This window comes from Paramisgurnus dabryanus, chromosome 19, assembly GCF_030506205.2.
Source record: "Paramisgurnus dabryanus chromosome 19, PD_genome_1.1, whole genome shotgun sequence".
NCBI classification, from domain to species: Eukaryota; Metazoa; Chordata; class Actinopteri; order Cypriniformes; family Cobitidae; genus Paramisgurnus; species Paramisgurnus dabryanus.
In genome coordinates, this window is record NC_133355.1 from 33,856,580 (window position 1) to 33,876,647 (window position 20,068).

The window sequence follows — 20,068 nt, forward strand, 5'->3', positions numbered from 1 at the left end:
TCTCTGTAGTTTATGTAAAAATGTACGCATGGTGGCTTTCAGTATTTTTTCGGTGCCCTTCCTGTTATATCTACGGAGTCATCTACAATGCAAAACTACAAAGTCTCATCTCTGTTAGCTCTTCTCAGTAATGTTCACTAAACAGTGGCTGGTAGCTTATTGATAAAGTATTAAGTCACATTAGAATGATGTAACATTATAAGTGAAATATTTGCCATGATAAATAAATCAACACAAGATTAGAGAATGTAACAATATACAGACAATGTCATGAGTAGTCAATCAATAAAAGACACACTTCACCTTTAACCTGAAATGCTACTTGAAATGAAGTATGCTTTTACATTTAATTGGTCTTTCTAAGCATCAGATACACAAGGTCTGTAATATAACAGTCCTAACTAAGAGGACAAGAAGAAGAGAAATGAAAATCTAATGTTAGCAACATTATTAAATAATTCTCAATCTAGATTTTCATTTCTCTGCTTTACTGATTTAGTAGTCTAAATCAGTAAAGGTATCACAATGTATTTATAATACAGGAATGGCAAATGAGCATGTAACCTTTTACACAAGAAAATGATTCAATAAATAAATAAATATGCCGCGAGTTTAACCCCCCCCCCCCAATGGTAGACCCAAAGTTACGCCCTTGGTGCAAGGTAAAAATTATTAATCCTTTTTTGTTTAATTTTAAAAATGACTGATTACTGATAATTAAATTATTAACTATACAGTATTTGTAGATTGAAGGCTCTTGAGCTGAAATGCGCTTCTTTCCCAGGTTGGCTCAGATTTACGAATTAAACTGAAATTTCATTACGACTGCCACTAGGGGGCGAACTCTGACTGTCGTGTCTGAATGTAGTGTACAATGGAAAAGCGGTTTAGCATATATATATTTACAATATTTACAATATATATAGGCTATAAATATAATCATAAAATTGATAAAAAGTCAACATAAGGGTAAAAGTTTTGCCTGCATCATATTTACATTTTTAAAATCTGGCCCTCGAAGAACAGTAGTTGAAGACCCCTAATCTAAGATTTTGCAATTTAATTTATATTTGCTGTATATTACACATCAGGCTGTGAGACCTAAGCTCAAGCACTTTTTATAAATAAACTGCAAGTCAACAACATACAAGCAAACCACAAAAGATGTCATCCCTGTCATGGAATAATGATGGTTATATACAGTGACTATATAATGTTGATCTGAAGAAAGATAATGTTTCCCTTTATAAACCACACGTTTAGTTAATGGGGAAAATCTTTTAAGATTAAGAATGAAATTACTGCAAAAAACATTTATTGCAAAAAAATATGCAATAGATTTTAATAAATTCTAGCAACCATTTAGCCAAAATTTAAAATAATACTAACTGGCCCTCATTTGTTAATTAAGCAATCAAGAAATCGCACACAAGGTTTTGCAAACCTGATCAAACAATTGGTTTATTTTAATAAAAATGTGTGTATATATATATATATATATATATATATATATATATATATATATATATATATATATGTATGTATGTATGTATGTATGTATGTATGTATGTATGTATGTATGTATGTATGTATGTATGTATGTATGTATGTATGTATGTATGTATGTGTATGTATGTACCTTACAAATGTGCTTTTAGAAGAATGCTCAAAAATTCCCATAAACACACCTGTAGAAAGTCCAAGAAGAGCTGAAGCTGTTATAGCTGCAAAGGGTGGGCCAACTCCATATTAAACCCTACGGATTAAGAATGGGATGTCATTCAGGTTCATGTGCATATAAAGGCAGGTGTCCCAAAACTTTTGGCAATATAGTGTAGCAAAAAATTAGAAAAAAACATCAATACACTTATGATTGTACTTATGCATGTGTGCAAATGTTTGGCCATTTATAATAAAACCTTAGAGTTTCATTAATTTTGCATTTTGTTGAAGATAACTGATGAGGACACCAGATGCACTTTATAGTGATTTGGACCCAAATGTTGTAAACAACACTGCTAGAACCCATAAACCCATGTTAGCTTAAATCCATATGTATTCCTAACAACAGGAGGGTGCACGTGTCTGCGTGACTTTTGTTATGTTCAAAAAAACCTGGCAACATTTTGTTGAGTAATCCAACCGTTAGCTTCACCCATAAACAAATCTGCCAAGGACAACACAAATGTTTCTCGAATCTTATTCTGCAAAGGTTTTCAGCGTCTGACTGCTCCCCATTACCGTAAGTGCAGATGGATAAATATGTTGTCTACTCTCAATAATGAAAAATGTGAAGTGTAAATCAAAGCACAGAAATCTTAAACTAGAAATCAAGCTATTTTTAACATTTGGTATATTCAACTTACATCTCACATATTTTGTGTATCTTACTACATTAGAACAGTAGTTACATGCACAGAATAAGTGGATAAATCTCCTTATTATAAGAACCTGTTTTTGTGAGTTTACATGCAAATCAATAAACTGGCTATGCAGAAAACTGCGTTTACATGGGATTTGGAGAATTGTCGGGTTTCTCGCAGGCAGTAACGTCACCACATAGTACAAACACAGGAAATTTGTCTTAAGTTATACTTTTGTATCTCCTCTCTGTATATGTAACATAAGCTTTATTTTTCAGTTTCTATGCAAACTGCTTGAGTTCAGCGCAGAATTTTATGCGTTACTTTGCCGTTAACTTCCGTGTGTGACATTTATCTTTTACACACGAAGAGACATGCGCACATGAACAAAACTGAGAGAAAGCGGATTAAGGTGTTTATATGCAACACGAAATCGAGGTAACTACCTGTACCGATCCAAGTCGTGGTATAGTCACAAAATATTTGATTAACTTATTTGTGTTCATGGACACAATTTTCCACTTTTTTCGTGCCATTGAGCACAAATGACTTTTTCGTGTTACTCAGCATGAATTTCTATAAATAGGTTTTTGTTTCAGGAGTATGACTTTCTTTTTCATGTCATTTCATATTTTGTTTTCTCATTGTTTTTTCCTACTTTTAAATCATTGTCGCTTGGTGTTAGATTTGGGGTTTGGGTAGGATGTAATTTTATGTATTGGTTTCTACAGGTTTTTCTTCCGATTTTATAACTATTTCCGCTTGGGGTTGGGATGTCTGAAATGTAACAAAAAAGTTTTAACCCCATTCCCAAGCAACAATGGTAAAAAATGAGAAAAAAAAATAATAATAATAATATATACAATGGCATCAAAAAAAAAGAGTCATGCTACAGAAATTTGTGCTGAGTGAAACGAAAAAGACATTCATGATCAATGGCACAAAAAAGTGGAAAATCATGTCCATGTACACAAAAAAATTAAATATTTTGTGACTTTAACATGACTTGCATTGAGATTGGGTTGGTCGCAGGCCTGGTACTAGGCTTGCTGGCCTGGGAGGGCATTTATGAATTTTGGGTGTGCAGATATAACACTCAATGTAAAATATATATAAAACAGATCTGAAGGTTTTACTTTATTTGTCTCCCTCAAAAAAAAAAAAAAAATACATAAGTCATATTCTGTGTCTCATCAATCAGCGCGTTTACATGCACCCTAATAATGCGATTATAATGGGATTTTGTCAATACTGCGATTATACTTTACCTCATGTAAACGCAATAATTCGATAAAAATAATGCGATTAAGCTCATAATCGCAATAAGTAAAGTCGCATTAAAAGAGGTGGCGTACGCCGTTTATAATCGCAGTATGCGTCCATGTAAACGCTTTAATCGCATTTATACCGCACTAATTAAGTGCACGTGTGTTTTAGTCACGCACCTTAAGCACAAATTCGTTTTAATCTTGACATTAGGAAGTTTTACATGAACTCTGCCAACACGACTCGCTGTCAGCAGTCTGCCTTCATTCAGAAACAGCTCAAATAACACGACAGCAGTGTATAAAACCTTTAAATGACATTATAACGATAAATATAACGATAAATATATTAGTGACAACATCATAATGATAACTTCATGCTAATTCGATATAACGAGCGCGGCATTACCTAATATTGGATATTTCTTGTAATAAAAACTTTTTTGCAATTGTTTACATGTCACTGAATATGTACATATGCTGTTCTTGTTGCATTTACACAGCGGGAAACCAGCAGATGTCCTCAACTGAATGAATGTAGTAGTTTGTGTATCATACCTTTTGGCGTAGTCAGTGTGGTAGAAAAATTTCACAGCATCAGCGCTGGATACCTGAGGTAATTTTATGTTATAAACCTCAGCAATGAATGAGCTTTCTGCTGCATTTTAAGTGCGCGTGCACTTCAAGTTCAAATAGATTTGATTGGCTGTCAATGGTTTATCGTTCATCATGTGCCAAAATCGCTATCGTTATAGTTGTTGTGTGAGCTCTGCTATTATCTTTAATATAAAACGATTTTTAAAACTATATTTTTATATCATGTGAACGCCCTTTACAGGCACTGTCATATTTATATCTTCATCACGGCACCGGATAATGAAATACATCTATAACAACGTGTTTGTCATTTAACGTAAGTAAATTAAAACAGTGGACCATATATGTGAGTTCATCATTTGTGCTCTGCATTGAACTTTGTGTGAATAATCCGAAAATAAAAACTGCATGTAAACCGGAGTGAAGAGGTTAGCTCCAGTCATGTAAACATCTTACTGCGATTAAGACCTTACTCGCACTATTGGAAATAATCGCATTTTTGGTGTGCATGTAAACGTGGTCAATGTTGCCAACATTGTCACAGACATTGGTGGCCAGTTCTAACATAAATAGCGTTTGCCAACAATGGACGCTATTTCTGTAAAGAGAGACTTTATTTTTTTTTGATTGGCTGGACTTTTTGGAGGTGCAAAAGGAAAATCTGGGGGGGGGGGCACCTAGCCCACCTGTAGACCCGGCCTTGGTCGCTCTGTGTTTGCTTACACCTTTTACGGGCTTTCCATGATAAAAAAAAACTTTTTACGCATTTACAATAACATTAAGCCCAATAACAATGTGTTTAAGTATCATGGATTATATTGCATCAGAGCATCAGTATCCACATTGTGTCTCAAAAGCACAGATTTAGGCAGGATTTAGTGCACCTCCTATAAAGCACAAACCCACAGACGGAGAGATTCCTGTAAAAGCATACCAGCCACAGCTGTAGAAACATCCATGAATCCAATCAGACATTTCTGAACTGCAAAAACAGACTTCACACATCAGTTCTCAGCTCTCTTCCATTTAAGATTCAAACTTCCATCTTTCACTCCCACATAATCTTTTGACATTCATGAGCCAAATTCTATGAAGCTCCAAAACCGATCTATCCTAAACTCAAATGACTTCTCGTTTTTATTGGATCGAAAAAACAATCCTGCAGCCAGAACAAAGTCCAACCTTCCAGTGACAAACTTTCAGATAATCTGCTCTGTCGTTTTGGACTGAACCAAACCACAAAATCTAAATTCTTCAATGGGAACTTTACTAAAACTCTCAATGTGAAGCACAGGTGCACTGCAGTGCTAGAGATGAAACCAAGCCTGAAACTACGCTCAGCCAACCGAGACAGCATTATCTGTTTAAAAAAGTCTAAGTCAGAGCTTTCTGCCCAGACTTATAAAGTGTCAAACCAACAGTTTTTATGTCTACATGCTTGTTTCAATCCAGACCCATAGATTTAAGGGGAACATTTCACTTCTGACATCACAAGGGGAGCCAAATTTCAATGAGCTACTTTTTCACATGCTTGCAGAGAAAGGTTTACCAAAACTAAGTCACCAGGTTGATCTTTATCGCATTTTCTAGGTTGATAAAAGCACTGGGGACCCAATTATAGCACTTAAACATGAAAATAGTCATGTCTCCTTTAAGAAAATGCACTGTAATATTAGGTTTAACCTGCAAAGGCTGCCTTTATTTCACAATAGGCTTTATTTGTGCTGAGAGGGGACATTTATAATGCACAAATATTTATAGTTTGCTGACTTGCAGACAGATAACACCTGACACGTAATCTTTATAATGAAGAGTTGTGTGTAAAATATGTGTTTATCAGAAGAGGTCATTAACCCTCACTGGCATTCTGACCAGAACAGTAAAGTAAAACATGTTTATTAACAAAAAGTGAGCATGTGATCTGACTATTTGTAAGACATCCCTATCATTGATCATGTCTCTGAACTGAAGAAAAACAAAGCTTCAGGACAGGGTTCCTGGATATCCACTTTCAGTCATAGATTCTTAAAAGAGCCAGATTTTTTATTACCTTTTTATAGTCTGACAAACATTTATTGAAGTGATCTAGTATTTATTATTCCACAAACCAAATAAACACATATCTATTACAGTTTTCCCGCAGCTAAGCTGGCACAGCATTGCATTCCCTTACAAAAAATAACCATAGTTTTAATACAGTTTAACCATGGTTCTTTTGTGGTAAGCATTGTTTAACTTCAGTAACTAACCATGCTATTTTTTGTTTTGATTTCGCAAGGTTTGATAGTGTGTTGGTTTAGTAGGTTGTGAGTTCGAATCCCAGGAAATATGCTGGCATCTATAATTGTAAATGATTAATAAATTATGATTAAACACATGTTATTTTGTTATTGTAACACTGAGAGGTCAAAGGTTGAATTGTAACTGTCGATATGCAGGCACATTTTTCATCGTATAAATGTACTGCGATCTGTCCGCTTCTCACGTGTTGCGACGTTTAAATAGTACATGAGGGAACTTCAATAGACATGCAGTGACAATTATAATGCATTTATTGTTATTAAATATATGCCTTCCTGTGGACAACTTTTCCACTCATGAAGCCCTGTTATCGAGTGGACTGTGTTATTAAACGAGCACTTACCCGACACGAGCATCCGTAGATCAGCTGTTCTCCTATGTCGAGTTTATCGTATATGGTCAGATCTCAATCGTATGCACGCGGCAACGTGCAGTGGTTAAATAAATGAGTAAATAGGAAGATGAAATCGAGGCTGAAGGTCTGCAGTATATAACATACCGGTCCGGTGGTACTCTGACTCTCTATTCAGCCCTCAGTCCTCCGCTACACTTCAAAGATGTGGAGGGGTGGAGTGACAGAACCCAGCAGCGATTGTTAAGTTGCGCCGCAATGGATCACGGGAAATGTAGTTTTACTTTCGCCGTCACTACGTCACTGCAACAAAAATGCTTGGGTGTCAGGCTCTTGTATTTGTAGGTTTTTTGTTAGCTGGTTGGTACAAAGTGATGAATAGCAACAATTATTATTTGCTATAAAAACTATTCAACATGAGGCTTAATGACTAATACCTGGTTTAATTGGTTTAATTCAGCATTTGTTAATAGAAAAATTAATGAAGTTTCAAGAGATCCTCCTGATCTATGTTGGGAAAATAACTTTAAGGATTTACTTATTATTATTTACTACAATGACAAACACATGTTCACAAATATACTGTATAAATGACTTTATAAATCTACAGATAAGTCTACAATTGTCATTGTTTTTGGCAACAGTATGCAGCATATAAAAGTGTCCCTAATGCCCCACCCTTCTGTTTTCTAAACTGAATACCCAAAAGCCTTGTGTTTGACTTCCTGTTAAGCTTCTAAATTTATAACACAAGAAGCAACGACAGCTATTCTAAAATTTAACATTTGACACTGACACTGTAAAACGCCTCCCTTGTGGTTTTCACCCACATTGTTTGTTGTCTTGAGCTTGTAGCTTGGTTCATTTTTATTTTAAATAAAGCCGCTCCCAGTGGCATTTACTGACATTATTTTTACTAATGCTGAATAGGAAGTTCAGACCTCAGGCCCAATGTTTAAATATATACTAGTCAACATTTGAAGTGGATCAAAAAAGTTCGTCAAAGTTGCCCTAAGGCAAGAATGGGTATTGGGTACTGGTTTAAGACCACTTTTATGAAAGGTTTGATCCACTTCAAATGTTGACTAGTGTAGTTTAAATGTATCCACAACAGTGCATGTATTATAATGTGATTCAGTAAAGAAACTCACTGGGTGTTGGTGAAATAACAGTGACAAGATGTTTTCACACCACCAGCAGTGTTGGGAAAGTTTCTCAAAAATTGAATGTATAACTCATTACTAGTTACTCCTTTTAAAAGAAATATTATTGCTTTACTCAATACGCCCAGCAAAAATTAGATACTAGTTATCACTTTTCCATTACACCCTAACAAATTGGTAATTGCATAATTTTGGCAGTCTGTGAATCCATGAAAGTTACAGATAAATAAATACAGAGCACAACTGGCTCTTCTTCTTCTTCCTTTATTTCTTTACACTATTCCAGCATCTACGGCTATATTCATGGGGAGAACCAGTTAATCCATACACAAGTTTTATTCAGACAAGTTGATCATACACAGGTTGGGGGAGGGACAATTTTGTATCTCCAATTTGCCTAACTTGCATGTTTTTGGCCTGTTTGAGGAAACTGGAGTACCCAAAGTTTTTAAACAACTTCTATAATTCATAAAGCAGTCACATTTATAATAAAATCTGTAAAAAGAGCTAGCTTCCTCCGTTGGTGACATTGTGACAAATAGTAATTAGTAACTAGCCATTTTTGGGTTGGTAACATTGTTTTGGATTATTACAATTACTATTATTACAATATAGTGTAATAATAATGAGTTTCACTAGTTACCAAGGGAAACATTACCAACAGAAACATGATGAGAAAACCATTGTAGCACATTGTTTCAGTAGTTGCTTAGCAATAGATGTACTACGTAGTATTATAATAATAAATATCCCACAAATCTCAATACTGTGTAAGATAAAAATGTAAAGTTAGTTACAGAGCAATTTTTAAAGGAACACCATAACCACATACACACAAATTTTCTTTCATATCTTCTAGGCCAATCCCAGCTGCACTTTATTTGATAAACATGATGTTCATGACCTGTCCTGTTTATGAACTGATGCTATGTTATTTTAAGAGACAGTTATAATATTAGTTTTATGTTTAAAACAAATTACAAATGATGAACTAAACATTCATTAAAAACAGACTTGAATAAAGAAGTAGAAAGAGTAGAAAACACAGTATGTGATAGTCAAATAAAACAGTTGATAAAATAAAACTGAAACAAATTACAGCAGGGAAAAAATAAAAGTTTCTTACTGATGACTGATCAGAAAATGTTTAATGCATCTATACAATCATTTGTATGAATATGTGTTTTAGTTTGAAAGTCATATGAGCAGAATCGGTTCCATTGAGCCAGTTTTGGAATGCACTTAATAAGAACACATATAAATATATCTGTTTTTTATTACACAAATCCTTTTATTATTTTTTCAAGCAACACATACATTGGACTAAAGGCAATTAAGTCTTTATGCAGAATTTCTCGTCCTTATACAACCACACATTGTAAACATCCTGATATTCATTTAGGACTACGGTGTTTGAATATGTCATGAAGTGAATTGTAAATGCTGTGCTGCGTCACATAAATACATCATCCACTCGCGCCATCTACTGGACATGTTCATTATCCTAAAAACAACAACACTTTAATATATACAACTCTAGTCCGAAATCATAATCGTAAATTTCACGCATTTTGCTCAGATTTGCGCAGCTAAAAAACTCTATCATAATGTAGGCTTACATATTAAAGAACTTATGAAGTAGTAGTTTATAAACCTAAAACCATTAAGATATTCATCTTGCCTTGATTTTCAAATCCGCTTCCTTGAATTTGAGACTATTAACATGAAAATATTTTAGGGCTGTCAAAAGATTAATCGCGATTAATCGCATCCAACATAAAAGTTTGTGTTTACATAGCATATGTGTGTGTACTGTGTATAAATATTATGTATATATAAATATACACACATTCATGTATATATTTAAGAAATATTTGCATTTAAATACTGTATATACATTTCTATAATTTATATTATATATAAATATAAATATTTTATATATAAATATAACATTTTTTTCTTAAATATATACATGATTGGGTGTGTTTTTATATATAAATAATAATTATACACAGTACACACACATATGTTATGTAAACACAAACTTTTATTTTGGATGCGATTAATCGCGATTAATCTTTTGACAGCCCTAATTAATCTACATGTAATGTTTTCACATGTACACGTGTTTTACACATCATATGTATTATGCGGGCTGATACGTCATCATCAGGTCAAAGGGCGTCTAGAGAAAGATGGCGGCGTCCAGAGGAGCTGTAGTGTTAAAGACGGTCAAGAAAATAGCTGTTCAGTTTTGCCCATTTGAATCTAATGTCCGCTCTACAAGGTAATAATATTACACATACATTAATTTGTATTCAATTTGTGTTAAAGCGGACTGTTTGCTAACATTAAAATGCATGCACGGTTTGTTCTGTAGGAGCTCTTCTTGTAACGTCAATCACATGGACAAATTGCACATCATTGTGTTTCTCAGTTTATGATCAACTATAATATTTGTTGCGCTTTTAAAGCAACACTGTATAGTTGGACTCACAAAAAACATCATGCAACTTACGTGTAACGTTACGTAAAGAGTTAAGCTACTTGTGCTTAAGGTGCTTGGAAATAATAATAATCATGTCGATAATAAGAGATTGTAGTGTTGTTATATTAATTATGTTTATGATACCGCCTAAAAACTATGCAGATCATCTTTATAAATTATATATACAATTTTTATATCTTTTTTTATCTCTAACAATTACTCTGTTTTGAAACATTGAACTACTGGCGCCCCCTTCAGATGAAATGTACTAATTGCAGCAGACTTGTAAAGTCGTGTTGGAAAACAAATGCACTGCTTCCCAATTCGCCTACTTTTAATAGTGGTCGAAATTAGTAGTACTATAGGTTCCATTTCTTTCCATGCACTTCTCAATGTCTATACTTTTCCCAAACAAAAACAGTATACCTTCAGGGCTAAATTAAACAAGATCATAATTATGCTTTTCACTATGGCCAAATTATGAATCAAACTTTTCTTTGCATGTAAACTTTTAAACACATGTAATCAGTACAGTCAACTAAGAAAAAATGCTAAAAAATTTTGTTTCTAATGCGTTACTTAATATTTGTAACTTTTCCTCTGGTAAAGGCCTTAATGCCAGAGCAATTTAATTGGAGTGAAATAGCTGGCATTTATATGTTCATCAGACCGTGCTCTTATGGTAAACATTGCTGTTTTTTAAAGCTAATTTGACTAGGTCTTTTCTGTCCTAAGCTGTCCAGTGTACTTATTGAAGTTTTTTAGTTTGAAAATTTCTTCTGAAATACCCACACTTCAAGGTCTTTTTTTAAGAAATTTGCCACACAAGCATCATTTTCAATCAGCTATCATAATGCTTTTGTCAGCCCTATAATATGTGTGTGTGTGTTACTGTAGCTGTTTCATAAAAGATAATGTTATGATTGCATAAATGAAATGCCTTAAAAAAAAACCTCATCGATGTGTAAATCAAGTGCAAAGAACCTGACCGGTTTGCTTCTGTCCGACAGAGAGTTTCTCTTCATGGTCGGCTCTGATAAAGCCAGATCCTCAAATATGAACTGTGAAGTTGTCACAGAGGTGAAGCACGACCGATCAGAGCCTCTGATTGACATCACATTCTGTAAGTGAAGTTTACTGACGCTTCAATATTATGATGCTGTGGCATTTTTGATGTGTGATTCATGGTTTTTGGCAGTGGATGGAGAAAGGCTGGTGATGAAAGGATCCAAACTTACCTCACAAGAAATGCTGTCAGCACTACAGACTCGCTGCAATGCTAAAGACCCTCAAGCAAAAGACAAGAAATAGTCTGCTGTTAGTATATTTCTATGTAAATACTGTATGTGTGTGTTTTGTATGCAATAAACTTATCTAAGACGTCATCGTGTGTTTGAGTCACTTTTGTTTCTTTCTTTAGAGATTAACTTTAAATGAATATATGATTGTGATTTAATTATACAAATACATGGGCCAATTCTGCATGACGTCCAAGTAAATTATATATTTAACTATTATGTTGTATTAAGAGTAAACATGGTTTTATCTACAGAAGAGTTGTGCATGTGCAGTATATTAATGCTTACAAACATGTTATTATATGCATAAAACACAAAATATTGCTTGTGAATCAATGAAGGTAAGAGAACTTGACGATGTCAATGTGTTTTAGTTGAAGGTTATAATAATAATATTAATAATAAAAGTTTTACACTTTTATAAAGACTTGAATATAAATGTTCTAAAAGAGGCAACAAGGCCACAGAAGAACCATTTTTTTGGTTCGCCAATAAAAGTTTTTAAAAAGTCAAAGGGATATTGTTCTATAACAGATGCGATCTTTATTGCACCATACAGTAGGCAAAGTCAAACAAAGGCATTTTTAAAAGTTTTATTTTTAAGCCTGAAACCATTTGTATGATCTTTGTGATTATTGTCCTCTGCCCCAGTAAATGTTTTTTGACCGTGGATATTTCTGTGCCAGCACCCTTCCCCGAGTTTGAGGTGGGAGGATGAGAAACTCCACACAGTGACGTATAATGATTTGATTGGCTCGTCAAATGATGCACGTGCTGGAGAAGTGATTGATAAAGCCCGCGGTCATGAGATGCGCGATCATCGGATGAAAGTTTTAGCCCGGAGTTGAGTGATACAGGACAACATCGTTTTGAAAGATGGTTGAGAAATTCGTGGGAACATGGAAAATGACCAACAGCGACAACTTTGACGAGTACATGAAGGCACTGGGTATGTTCATCTCGATATATAAAATATATATATCTATACATATTTGCGAGTCTTTACCATGCATAATGCAAACGATTCATTCAGAGTTAAACAATGCAGAATACATGTAGCCTTCGAGTAACTCTTCAAGAGCAATATTTACATGATGTGCATTATTTGATAACACTTTATAATGAGGGTCATGAGCTCATGCCTAAATTAATTCTTACTTGGATATGAAGTTATGGTGAGTTAAGGCATGTACTAATCATAAACTAATGAAGAGTCATCATTAACTACATCATGACTCAACAAATGAATTCGTTGTTTATTAATACATAAACAACTAAAACCATGTCATGTTGTACTCAATGATTAGTTTATGATTTGTACATGCCTTAGTTCATTATAATTCATAGATCCCATTTTCTTTTTTTCAGGCGTAGGTTTTGCAACTCGTCAGGTGGGAAACAGGACTAAACCAAACCTGATCTTATGTGTGGATGATCAAGGGTTGATATGTATGAAATCACAGAGTACCTTTAAAACCACTGAGATTAAATTCAAACTCAATGAAGCTTTCGAGGAGACCACTGCAGATGACAGAAAGACAACGGTTTGTAAAGACTTTATTGGAAGATATCAATGCTATGATGAAGTTATGATCTAAAGTTAATGGACTTCTCTCTGTTTTCATCATCAGACCGTCATGAGTCTCGAGAACGGTAAACTCGTGCAAAAACAGACCTGGGATGGCAAAGAGACGACGATAGAGAGAGAGATCACTGATGGAAAATTAATAGCTGTAAGGAATCTCAGAATTTTTTATAATACCAACAATAAACCCAAAGTATAGCATTAAAATATATATTTGCCATTACATTTGCTTAGGCCTAAACTTAATGCAATGCAAAGTAATTACATTCAGATAGTTTGGATTATTAAAAAAACTTGGATTTTTGTATTTTATTTTATTTTTAAATGTAACATACGTCTGTTACATAATATATAATGTTTGTTAAATACCTATTACTGAGGTCTTAATTTACAAATGTTATAACACAGAAATATAACTGTGTTATAAATCATTTATTTACAAAAGAAACGAAACCTATTGTTGTTTGTTTTCTTTTCTTACAGAAATGCGTAATGGGTGATGTTGTTGCTGTAAGGACATATGTGAAGGAGTAATGAAGTTATCCAATCAGGATTTAAAGATCCCAGGCTCAGTTCAATGAGCACAAAGCCAAAATGATCTCTCTTACTGAAAATCCCCATTTATTTTTGACACCGAAGCAATTGCTTGCTGACCATTTTCAAATGCATTTATTGTCAGTCTTTATGGTGCTTTGAATAAAAATGTTTTTATTTGACTTTATCTAGTCGTGGTATTATTGGATAATTCACTTTTCCTTTACAAATGTAAAATAATATCTCATATCAGTTCATTTCTCAATAATGTGTTTCTTAACCTCACAACCTCTTGAGTTATGCTGACACAAAGCCACATTGCAACAGTCATTGGAATTTCTAAAAGCATTTAAAGTTGAATTACATTATTTCAAAAACATCTTAAGAGGTACTATTATTTAAATTTCTTATTTGTGTTTAAAAATTTAAATTAAACTGTGTATATAGTGACATCAAAATACACTGAACCTGTGAAGAAATAAAATGACTAAATTATTTACACAAACAAGACCAGTGATGAAAGCATACAATACCAAAATCATTTAAATAAACTACATACAGATACATTGTACTGACAGTTATACATTTATATTTTACATTTTTATTTATTTGTTTTATCATTGTTTAAAATGTTAACATAAATTAAACAAGCCAAACTTATAAATAAATATGTAATAAATACATTTTAAAATTGAGGCTATTAATAAAATGTGCCTTGGCAGGCAACTCACAGACTCCATGTGGCAACCTGGTGCCATGTTGGAGACCACTGAATAAATTTCACTTGTAAATGAATTCACTGTAATTAATTAATTCGTTAAAAATTTAAAAACCTTCAAAATAATGGACGATCTTCTACAATCTGCTCATGTGTCCTTGTTCCCACTATAGTCTTGGGTATATCAGCCCTATGCGAAAGAGAACAGGAATGTAAAAATCATGTTCAAGTGAACTGTGCTGAAGGTTAAAAGGAGGATATGTATTTCTTTCCTTCTTTCAGTAAAACATTTCCCTATTTTGAGCATAGTTTGAACAAAACTGGAACACAGTGAGTCCCAGCAGACTTGTTGCCTTTGACCCCCACAAAAAGTAAAGCATTTTTTATCAGTGAGCGCTTCCACTCCCAGGACAGGAAAATCTCTGAGATACGCTGATTATAATTGACTGCAAAAACAGCTGAAACAGGTCATGGGCCAGCTTTCTCTCTAATCACTATTCAACGAAAAACAATGCCTTTTCCTATCTGCATCAGATCTATTTTGCACAAAGTTTACCGGCTATACGGCGGCACTGGAAATCCATTAAATCTAGAAGTAAGGCTGTTTCTATTGTGTTCCCCTTCCCAGTTTTAATTCTGATGTGTTGAATTGAGTCACGTTCACACTGAGATCAGAGGTTCAGAACATATGGAGTGATAAAGATGTTTATTATCATAACAAAGGAGCTCAGAGATCTAAGATGAGGATTTACAAGTTACAGGTTTGTTATTGTTTGCGATACCTGAATGAAAGCCTTATGTTCAGGTCTAAATGAATCGAAATAAATGGGTTCAGTTTTGTCCTTTCTTTGCCACACTGCTGATGATTAAACATCTATCAGTTTTTCAAACACATGCAACGCCAAGGTTATGGGTGAACACGCATATATATATATATATATATATATACACCCCTAACTCATTAATAATGCACCATGGGTCACTTCAGATAAAAAAACTTGTAAATGTATAAATGCTGTAAGAGATGAGGTTGAAAAGATTCTTCATGGTGGAAAAAAACAACAAACATAGTCTTTAAAGTCTGTGTATTGCATTATGGGTGTGCACACCACGCGGGATGTCTCAGGATTGTGTATCAGACACATTCACAGGGGTCCGGTCCTAGTGTGTTGACCTGAGGACTGTTTTGCTTACCCAGATAACACTGCAGGAATGATATCATATCCTTTGAGTAACATCTGGAAAGCTCCACAGCAGGACAACGATCGCGCCCTTCCGCTCGCTTTCCTTGGAACATTGGAACGGACAATACCATCACACAACCATCGGCCTGCGACTGAGACCGGAGCCAACAGTCTTTCCGATAAAACCACTTCTGTTGTTATTCAGATATCAATAACTGCACCTTTACACATCATCGGTGCGGTTATCAGTTCATAGTTTTTAATGAGTCACTTAGCGTGTCAGCCTAACATGACCTATGGTTTAATTTGACAATTGATTTCGGTACAGTAGTGCATGGGCCTGTTGCCCAATGCTTTGATTTACAAATCGACATTAGCCGGCAAAGGGTTTTCGAGTTCGCCTGGTGGGAATCTGGGTTGCTATGGGTGTAAATTAATATCAGCAGGGGCTTCTGAGAGGTCTGTTGCTATGCAACAAGAGTCTGGACTCCAAATCCTGCTTGGAATACAGAAAGATGAATTGATCACTTAAGGGTGGACATGGCTGGTAAAGCAGTCCAGATTAATAACAGGTTTATAAGGGATGAGGGCTGAAGTGTTTGACCTTGTCATTTATTAGTCTTGGGAAATGGCTGCAAATGCAAGATTTTTGCAAGAACTCCAAAGATTTTTCAAATGAATCATGTAACAAATAGGACAAAGTGTGCACTAATGTCATAATAGTTCAGCTCATAAATAATCTTTTTTTGATTTCGACTATTATGTATAGTTAAGAAAAGAATCTAGGTCATGATGTGAAGGCCAGGATCCTAATGCAAGTCAGGAGTTTAATAAAGTAAAACAAGACAATACAAAGGAAAGCCTGAAAAAAGTCAACTGAAACGCTGAACAAATAAACTACACAGGACTACAAGCACGAGACAGGAAACAGGAACTCAAAATGCAAACTAAAAGTCCACAGAAGAATCATAATAATGCTATCATAATAAATAATGCCAGACATTTCAGTTTGTTCTTTACAAAGTTATCAAAAACGAGTCAAGTATGAATCTTTAATGAGATGGATGTGTGAAGAGATTTTCTTCTCTAGATTGGTGTAGACATGTGTTCTTCTAGAGCTATCGATTCAGATGTTCCAGATCGATTCAATTTCGATTCACAAGCTATCATATTGATTCGATTGCGATTCTCGATTCGATTACGATTCTCTGAACTATTTTTAGACTTGATTCTCGATTCAACTCAATGAATAGATTTAATACAAATACTATATTTATAAAAAAGAAAAGTGAACATAAATTTACAAGGGTAATTAATAAAAAGAAATTAAGAGCCACAAACCTGTATATTAAACTATTTTATTCTAGAAACACTTGTGTACATTAAAACAAAACCCATCTCTAATTTTTAAATGCATACAATTATGTTAAATACAATACATTTTTATGCAAGATGAAATGTATGCTGAAAAAAGTCAGAACAGTCTAGAGGATTAGATTAACGTTAATTTAATGTTCAATGTTTGCAGATATAAATATGAAAAAAGTAGATTTGTGGCCTTTGAGAATCAATTTTGAATCTACCACGTAAAAAAAAGATTAATAAAAAAAAGATTTTTTTTGCCCAGCCCTTAATCTCAGTGTGGAGTCTCTATAGTAAAACATCAAACAGACACAGATGTTTAACCTAAAGTACAGATAGGTTTAGCTCCTCTCTCACCCAAATCTCAAAATCTGTGTGTTGCCTCAACCCTTTCTCTTTCAATGGTCCAATTTCCATACAGTGCAGGACTATCACCAAAAAGATTTATGTCTGAAATGCAATCTGAAATGTAAAGTGTCTGCTTCGCTGCCCAGTATGTCTTGAGATATACAGAATATCATAAAGAAATTATTTCAAACTATTGAAACCAAGCAACTATTTATTGACTTGTGTTTATGCATTTGACACATGCTTTCATTCAAAAGAAGTATGTGTGTTTCCTGGTTTCATACCCACGACCTTTGCTCTGTAAAAAATGTCTCTATAAATGACAGTATTACCGTCAGCTGTTTGCCAGTTACTTACTGTAGATTTAAATGTATGTTATTTACTGGCAACAGTTTGTTCAAAGTTAAATCAACATTAAACATTTAACATCTTTACAAAATAAAACTATAAAATACAAAAATCTGCCAAAATATGAAGGAAACAACAGAAAAAGGTTGATGATGGTTCCCAGAATGCTTTGCATGAGGCTGTTCTTTTATAATTTTATTCTGTAAAGATAAATATGTTCATTTAACTTTAAACAAACTGTTGCCAGTACATAAAATACATTTAAATCTACAGTAAGTTACTGGTAAACAGTTGCATAACTACACCATTTTTTTTTTTTTTACAATGTAACGGTTGAGCTAAAGGAAAATGTAACAGAAATATTAACTATATACTGCCTGTTTCTTCTTAAACTGAGATTTATTAGGAAAACACTCCTTTCAAGTGCTCCATTAGACACATATTTTATCAACCACCCACCAAACTGCATGTGCCAGATTTTAGGATATAATAAAGTGAGAACAGTCTACTGAATGTCTTCAAAATGAGATGAATGGATTTTAGACGGGATGTTATGTAAACTTTGTATTCATACATATCCTCTCAATCTCTTGGCTGTGGAGATTTAACTTATTATTTTAGGCTGCAGTTCAGGATTTGTGGAACACTGTTAATCTTCTCATTCGGGAAGAGATTTGGAATTTTGTTTAGAATTCCTGTTAGATATAACATCACAGCACAGATTAGATGATGTGCACGTTCAAATTAAACTTCACTCCCATACGATCCATCTTGTCTCTGAAATATGAATCCTAGGCCACTGATTTTTCTGGCAGTCCTTGCACACCCTGACATTAAAGCTCTGGAAAAGCTGGCATCCTGAACTTTCTCCGTCTCCGTCTCTGCTTTGAACTGATCGATTTCGATACATGTCAAGTGCCTTTCCTGTTGGGGGAGGTGATATGTGACGTGTTTTAATTCCAGTGAATATAAATAGTGGTATTTGTCTATGGGTTTTTATTTTCAAGATCATGAGTCTGGACAACAATAGTTTTGTTAAATTATTTTTAAAGACGTACTTCCACATGCTGTTGAGGAAAGATAACAGCGTTTTGTCATAGCTTACAGGAAAAAGGAAGCAATAAGTTATTCGCGACCTTTTTTCTTGCTGTTTGCTTGTAAACAAACCCTGTGATGATTGTGCTCGTATGAAATATGAAAACTTATTAATATAAAAGTTTGGGTTTTCTCTGACTTGAGGTGCAGCTCTGATGGATGTTATTACACACTTACACTATAAGTGCTCTGTGGTCACAACATCATCTATATCTGGAATACAAAGAAGCTTTGAAGTCAAGGCCGTTTGCCTCGTGTCTTTGTCTGCACACAGCTGCAAGTACAGCAAACAAACATTTTCAACAGGTCAGATGTTCTGATGTGCTTTATGGCTTTTCCCACGACTTACGTTTGATCTAGAAAACGCGAGGGTGAAGTGTGTGTCTCGTGTGATTGGACAGACAGACCACATATAGAGCTCTGACTGTGTGTCAGTGAAAGGGGAATAGTGGGTGGTATATAAGCTATGAGGCCCGGCTCCTCGCGCATTAGTCTTCACGCGGATAATGCTGACATAATTAACTTAATGGGCTTTTGGTGTTCACTGCAAATAACTGTGCTAAAGGGAATCTAAATGTTTTAAGTTCTCACAGATGTATGCAAGCAGCTAACATACAAAAACTGAAAAGCTGACAATCAGTTTATTTCCTTTTAGTCAATTGGTAGTTGACACAAAATAAGTTTGTAAAGTTGACCTGTCCTGTGACGTGATGTGCAGTTTTTTCACATTGCAGGATTAACATCAAAGTCACAAATGACACATATACACAAGGTGCACAGGTCATGAAATGTGTGAGATATAAAAAATAAATAAGTAAAAAAAAATGCCTTTTTTAAATAGTGATTAAAATAAATAAAAATTTGACCAAATGAAAAACAAAGCAGAAACCTAAAATATATTTTTCTCTTTCAAATATACTTGATACATGCAGATAAAAAATCTGTTTTGCAATGATTGTAAACATATCAAAAGTGTGTATAAATGACTTTCACATGAGCTACTGTAGATAACACCATGAGTGTGACATCACATGATTTTAATGGTTCATTACACACCGTCTCTTTTC

The 20,068-nt window shown here is 34.3% G+C and overlaps 3 protein-coding genes across 5 annotated transcripts in view; 2 read left to right on the top strand and 1 right to left on the bottom strand.

Annotated features, from left to right (window-relative positions):
- Nucleotides 1-7,118, bottom strand: part of pag1 (phosphoprotein membrane anchor with glycosphingolipid microdomains 1) — a 58,591-nt gene extending 51,473 nt beyond the window's left edge. The window contains exons 1-2 of one of the 3 annotated variants that reach the window (XM_065253709.2): nt 6,870-7,118; nt 1,689-1,756 (exon numbers count right to left, since the gene is read on the bottom strand). The gene's annotated coding sequence lies outside the window, so the exon portion shown is untranslated. Of the gene's footprint in view, nt 1-1,639; nt 1,757-6,869 lie in introns of all 3 variants that reach the window. The other 2 variants (XM_065253711.2, XM_065253710.2) reach the window with 2 other exon arrangements.
- Nucleotides 7,119-10,202: 3,084 nt separating this feature from the next.
- Nucleotides 10,203-11,914, top strand: mrpl53 (mitochondrial ribosomal protein L53). Its single transcript, XM_065253705.2, has 3 exons — nt 10,203-10,328; nt 11,540-11,652; nt 11,728-11,914. Exons 1-3 carry the CDS (start codon nt 10,237-10,239, stop codon nt 11,838-11,840), a joined length of 318 nt encoding a protein of 105 aa, XP_065109777.2. The 5' UTR covers nt 10,203-10,236; the 3' UTR covers nt 11,841-11,914.
- A 705-nt stretch (nt 11,915-12,619) lies between these two features.
- fabp4a (fatty acid binding protein 4a) lies at nt 12,620-14,128 on the top strand. Its single transcript, XM_065290840.1, has 4 exons — nt 12,620-12,776; nt 13,196-13,371; nt 13,459-13,560; nt 13,896-14,128. The coding sequence occupies exons 1-4, from the start codon at nt 12,704-12,706 to the stop codon at nt 13,944-13,946; spliced, it is 402 nt and encodes a 133-aa protein (XP_065146912.1). The 5' UTR covers nt 12,620-12,703; the 3' UTR covers nt 13,947-14,128.
- Nucleotides 14,129-20,068: the final 5,940 nt, after the last annotated feature.

Bases quoted from the DNA above. Each gene is read 5' to 3' on its own strand.
- fabp4a (XM_065290840.1), top strand. From the start codon at position 12,704: ATGGTTGAGAAATTCGTGGGAACATGGAAAATGACCAACAGCGACAAC. The intron at 13,372-13,458 runs GTTTGTAAAGAC...TTTCATCATCAG, and splicing joins CAGATGACAGAAAGACAACG to ACCGTCATGAGTCTCGAGAA. The intron at 13,561-13,895 runs GTAAGGAATCTC...CTTTTCTTACAG, and splicing joins CTGATGGAAAATTAATAGCT to AAATGCGTAATGGGTGATGT.
- mrpl53 (XM_065253705.2), top strand. From the start codon at position 10,237: ATGGCGGCGTCCAGAGGAGCTGTAGTGTTAAAGACGGTCAAGAAAATA. The intron at 10,329-11,539 runs GTAATAATATTA...TCTGTCCGACAG, and splicing joins TCTAATGTCCGCTCTACAAG to AGAGTTTCTCTTCATGGTCG. The intron at 11,653-11,727 runs GTAAGTGAAGTT...GGTTTTTGGCAG, and splicing joins TCTGATTGACATCACATTCT to TGGATGGAGAAAGGCTGGTG.